The following is a 6,000-nucleotide window of genomic DNA, read 5'->3' on the forward strand; positions in this document are numbered from 1 at the left end:
GTTTTGCCCACACGAATACAAGTGCGAAAAGTGGTTTCCTGCACCAACACAAGTGCGAAAAGTGGGTTTTCAACACCAACACAAGTGCGAAAAGTGGTTTCCGATACCAACACAAGTGCGAAAAGTGGTTTCCTACACCAACACAAGTGCGAAAAGTGGTTTTTCCACACTAACACAAGTGCGAAAAGTGGTTTTTCCACACTAACACAAGTGCGAAAAGTGGTTTTTTCATACGACACAAGTGCGAAAAGTTGTTTTTCAACACTAACTTAAGTGTGAAAAGTGGTTTTTCCACACGAACACAAGTGCGAAAAGTGGTTTCCGACCAACACAAGTGCGAAAAGTGGTTTCCGACACCAACACAAGTGCGAAAAGTGGTTTCCTACACCAACACAAGTAGTCTAGTAGGAAGACTAGGTCCCCCTGCACCCCCCGGAGATATACTTCTAATCAGTGTTTCTAGATTGGAAAAAATGTGTAGAAAATGACTAGCTATGGCCCCAAGCTGAAAACATGTCCCACATACCATTTTTATGCAAATTACTGCTGCCATTATCAAAAAAACGATTTTTGACATATCTCAGCCAATATTGCAGATAATTGAAAAATGAAGGTGTCTAGACCCATGTTTTGAAGGGCATAGATCATGATAGAACTATTCATAACATGATTACATGTGTCTATGGTATACTAGTATGCATATTAATGCTGTAATTACAAAATAATCAGTTTTACAAATGATAAGGATACGTTAATACTGCAGATAACTTAACATGGTACATAAGGGGTCTAAACCCAGGTATTTTCAAGGTTAAATGTCAACAAGATGCTCCTGAGTCTTGCATAGGGGCGGGACATTGGCAGTAACATTGGTACCACTCAACTTTTCTTCCCACCATTGACTTTGTATTGCGAGAGATTTTCACTTGCTTATTTAAAGGTTTCTCACCCAGCCCACGTAAAATCTACCAACTCCTGCTGTTAACTCCCAAACATATTTTTTTATGTTATCCAATCACAGTGCAGAAATGACAGACTAGAGATCCAAATTAGTGCTGCTATAGCTGCCATTTTACATTTCCATCCATGTAACATGCGCGCTCGCGCGCTCGTATCAATTGGTAATGTCGCGCGCTCGTATCAATTGGTAACGTTGATGTTATTGAATACCTCAGTTGAAAGTTCAGTCTTCCATTCCATCTGTGTGTTGTTCTTGGTATTCATCCTCCAATCTAGCCAGGTAAGATGCTAACTATAATGTTACTCACACTCTTGACTTCAGTTTCTGCATGAAATCATAAACAGGCAGAATAACAGCTGAGCCAGCTAGCACCATGTTAGCTAACGTTAAAGCTAGCCTCATCTATGTACAGTATGTTCCTAATGTCGGTGTAACTTAAACTTTTGTTAATGCCAAACATGAGACATATCTGTTGACTTCTGTATATGAATTGAACCAGAAAGAGGCACGACAGCTGAGCTAGCTACAGTAACTTAGCACAATGTTTCATTGGCCTAGATAGCTAACGTTAGTGTGGAAGAATTTAGATGTTTTAGCTATTAGCACTTTTGATGCCACTAAACATGGTTTAGTCAGCTAAAAAGTACCCTAGTGTAGAACATGACTCAGAACCTCTGTTACCTCACTGAAAACTCAGAGCCTCCTTTCACAGGCACTTTTAACATCATTCGTGATTTCTTATTTGTCATTTAACAGTGATGGTAGACATTCCAGGTCATCCAGTATCAGGAGCAAAGCAACCTTGCATTCCTGCTCCTTGTCAAGTCTCAGAGTCAAGATGAGCCATTAGACCTGGGAGAACTCATGAAGTACTGCCTGATGCCAGTGCCTCCTAGCCTTGGGACACCAGATGGGTTCTTCTGCAAAACCAACAAAGCCTCCATTCTGCACTACCTTTTAGAGGACACCACACCACAAGATCTGCAATACCCCAAGGATGCCCTGTTCATCCAGGATGGAATGGCGCTGCTGCATACCCTTGCCAACCTTCCCCCAACATGTGGTGAGATATGCTTGCAGGTGCTTGATCAGATGGTGGCCAAGCAGCACTTTCTGTTCTCCACTGACAGTTACCATCCTGAGTCAATCAAAGCGCAGGAAAGGCTGAGGCGGGGCAGCTCAGAGAAGATCATTCTGGCTGGACCAGCAACCAGGAAGCCATATGACTTCAAAATGTTCCTTGCAAATGACGACAACAAAAAGCAGATGTGCCAGCTTCTTCTGAAAGTGTGGAGTGGACAAGAGGCAGCTACCAGGCTGGAGAGAACAGAGATGGCTGTGCTGATCGTGGAGGGGAAGGCCCACCAACTTGCCTCAACGAATGGCAAGGTAAAATTGAAAGCCCTTCGTGAATGGCGATTCAATTTGTAATTTTTCCTGAAAAAAAGGTGATTACCTGTGATGTTTGTCTAGATCTGAAACTGGCAGTGACTGGTGATTGAAATGCGGTGCCTTTTTGTGTTTCAGGTCGAGGTACGTGAACTCCCCACGATCTACAGCAACCAGGAAGAGACTGATACCAGGGTGGTTCTGTACCTCCATCATGCTGCTACCATCGGATACAAGAACGCTGTAGTCAGAACACCGGACACAGACATCCTCCTGATCCTGCTCCACCATGCCCACAACATCAAGCTGACGGTGTACCTGGATACAGGGTCAGGGAAGCATCGCCAACTTGTCAACGTCTCTGAGCTGGCAGAATCCCTGGGAGAGGACTACTGTGCCACTCTCCTGGGGTACTATGTGTTCAGCGGAGAAGACTGCACCAGTGCCTTCAAAGGGAAGGGAAAAGTCGGGCCCTTGAAAAAGCTGGAGAAGAATCCCAGGTTTCACAGGGCATTCGGTGAACTGGGTGACAACTGGGATGCCAACCCTGAGGTGGAGAGGCAGTTAGAAAAATTCACCTGTGTGATGTACGGCCAGAGTCGCGAGTCATCAGTGGACATTGTCCGTGCCAAGCTGCTACGAAAAATGGTGGGAGAGGACAAGACCCTCACATCCAAGTCCAAGGTTGATCTGGCTCGCCTTCCTCCATGCCAGTCTGCCCTGAAGCCGCACATCCAGCGTGTGAACCACCGCGTAGCATTGTACAAAAGAGCCGATCAACCTATCATCGAAAAGCCAAAACCTTATGAGGAGCAAGGATGGATAAGGACTGATGAAGGACTGTTGAAACCAATGTGGTCCAGTGGTCCCATCCTACCAACCTCACTGGTGGATCTTCTGAACACAGGAGAGCACGAAGAGGAGGAGGAAGAGGAAGGAGAAGAAGAGTTTGACTCTGACGATTTCGATGAAAATGATGATGACTGACTCAGTGTAGAATCACTAATGCTAATGATGTTTATCTAAAACAAGCAAGAGAAGAGTGGTCACATTGAGTGCTAGGACTATTTTGACAGTTGTAATATTTAGAAAAATAAAACTTTGTGTTAACGTCTGTGTAGACGGACCTTAATATGAGTCTATTATTTCGTAAAACTGTGATTATTTTGTAAATAAAGCACTAATTAGCATACTAGTATACCATAGACACATGTAATCATGTTATGAATAGTTCTATCATGATCTATGCCCTTCAAAACATGGGTCTAGACACCTTCATTTTTCAATTATCTGCAATATTGGCTGAGATATGTCAAAAATCGTTTTTTTGATAATGGCAGCAGTAATTTGCATACAAATGGTATGTGGGACATTCTTTCAGCTTGGGGCCATAGCTAGTCATTTTCTACACATTTTTTCCAATCTAGAAACACTGATTAGAAGTATATCTCCGTGGGGTGCAGGGGGACCTAGTCTTCCTACTAGACTAAAGTGCGAAAAGTGGTTTTGCCACACTAACACAAGTGCGAAAAGTGGTTTTCCACACTAACACAAGTGCGAAAAGTGGTTTTTCAACACTAACATAAGTGCGAAAAGTTGTTTTTCCATACTAACTCAAGTGCAAAAAGTGGTTTTTCCACACCAATCCAAGTGCCAAAAGTAGTTTCCTTCACCAACACAAGTGCGAAAAGTGGGTTTTCAACACTAACACAAGTGCAAAAAGTGGTTTTGCCACACTAATACCAGTGCGAAAAGTGGTTTCCTTCACCAACACAAGTGCGAAAAGTGGGTTTTCCACACTAACACCAGGTCGAAAAGTGGTTTTTCCACACTAACATAAGTGCGAAAAGTGGTTTCCTTCACCAACACAAGTGCGAAAAGTGGTTTCCGACACCAACACAAGTGCGAAAAGTGGTTTCCTACACCAACACAAATGCGAAAAGTGGTTTCCTACACCAACACAAGTGCGAAAAGTGGTTTCCTACACCAACACAAGTGCGAAAAGTGCTTTTTCAACACTAACACAAGTGCGAAAAGTGGTTTTTCCACACCAATACAAGTGCCAAAAGTGGTTTCCTACACCAACACAAGTGCGAAAAGTGGATTTTCCACACTAATACAAGTGCGAAAAGTGGTTTCCTTCACCAACACAAGTGCAAAAGGTGTTTTCCTCCACCAACACAAGTGCGAAAAGTGGTTTCCTACACCATTACAAGTGTGAAAAGTGGTTTTTCCACACCAACACATGTGCGAAAAGTGGTTTTCCACACTAATATAAGTGCGAAAAGTGGTTTCCTTCACCAACACAAGTGCGAAAAGTGGTTTCCTACACCAACACAAGTGCGAAAATTGGTTTTTCCACACTAACACAAGTGCTAAAAGTGGTTTTACAACACTAACACAAGTGCGAAAAGTGGTTTTTCCACACTAACACAAGTGCGAAAAGTCGTTTCCTTCACCAACACATGTGCGAAAAGTGGTTTTGCCCACACGAATACAAGTGCGAAAAGTGGTTTCCTGCACCAACACAAGTGCGAAAAGTGGGTTTTCAACACCAACACAAGTGCGAAAAGTGGTTTCCGATACCAACACAAGTGCGAAAAGTGGTTTCCTTCACCAACACAAGTGCGAAAAGTGGTTTTTCCACACTAACACAAGTGCGAAAAGTGGTTTTTCCACACTAACACAAGTGCGAAAAGTGGTTTTTCCACACGACACAAGTGCGAAAAGTTGTTTTTCAACACTAACTTAAGTGTGAAAAGTGGTTTTTCCACACGAACACAAGTGCGAAAAGTGGTTTCCGACCAACACAAGTGCGAAAAGTGGTTTCCGACACCAACACAAGTGCGAAAAGTGGTTTCCGACACCAACACAAGTGCGAAAAGTGGTTTCCTACACCAACACAAGTGTGAAAAGTGGTTTTGCCACACTAACACAAGTGCGAAAAGTGGTTTTCCACACTAACACAAGTGTGAAAAGTGGTTTTTCAACACTAACATAAGTGCGAAAAGTTGTTTTTCCATACTAACTCAAGTGCAAAAAGTGGTTTTTCCACACCAATCCAAGTGCCAAAAGTAGTTTCCTTCACCAACACAAGTGCGAAAAGTGGGTTTTCAACACTAACACAAGTGCAAAAAGTGGTTTTGCCACACTAATACCAGTGCGAAAAGTGGTTTCCTTCACCAACACAAGTGCGAAAAGTGGGTTTTCCACACTAACACCAGGTCGAAAAGTGGTTTTTCCACACTAACATAAGTGCGAAAAGTGGTTTTTCCACACGAACACAAGTGCGAAAAGTGGTTTCCGACACCAACACAAGTGCCAAAAGTGGTTTCCGACACCAACACAAGTGCGAAAAGTGGTTTCCTACACCAACACAAGTGCGAAAAGTGTTTTTTCCACACGAACACAAGTGCGAAAAGTGGTTTCCTTCACCAACACATGTGCGAAAAGTGGTTTCCGATACAAACACAAGTGCGAAAAGTGGTTTCCTACACCAACACAAGTGCGAAAAGTGGTTTTTCCACACCAACACAAGTGCGAAAAGTGGTTTTTCCACACTAACACAAGTGCGAAAAGTGGTTTTTCCACACTAACACAAGTGCGAAAAGTGGTTTCCAACACCAACACAAGTGCGAAAAGTGGTTTTA

The 6,000-nt window shown here is 43.1% G+C and overlaps 1 protein-coding gene across 1 annotated transcript; it reads left to right on the forward strand.

Moving 5' to 3' along the window:
* The first annotated feature begins 1,739 nt into the window (after window positions 1-1,739).
* LOC144890949 (uncharacterized) lies at window positions 1,740-3,482 on the forward strand. Its single transcript, XM_078772833.1, has 2 exons — window positions 1,740-2,350; window positions 2,489-3,482. The coding sequence occupies exons 1-2, from the start codon at window positions 1,826-1,828 to the stop codon at window positions 3,335-3,337; spliced, it is 1,374 nt and encodes a 457-aa protein (XP_078628959.1). The 5' UTR covers window positions 1,740-1,825; the 3' UTR covers window positions 3,338-3,482.
* The last annotated feature ends 2,518 nt before the right edge of the window (window positions 3,483-6,000 follow it).

This window comes from Myxine glutinosa, chromosome 2 (assembly GCF_964187855.1).
Source record: "Myxine glutinosa chromosome 2, kmMyxGlut1.1, whole genome shotgun sequence".
NCBI classification, from domain to species: domain Eukaryota; kingdom Metazoa; phylum Chordata; class Myxini; order Myxiniformes; family Myxinidae; genus Myxine; species Myxine glutinosa.

Coding starts and splice junctions, on each gene's coding strand:
- LOC144890949 (XM_078772833.1), top strand. CDS start 1,826: ATGAAGTACTGCCTGATGCCAGTGCCTCCTAGCCTTGGGACACCAGAT. Junction 2,351..2,488: donor TTGCCTCAACGAATGGCAAG/GTAAAATTGAAA, acceptor TTTGTGTTTCAG/GTCGAGGTACGTGAACTCCC.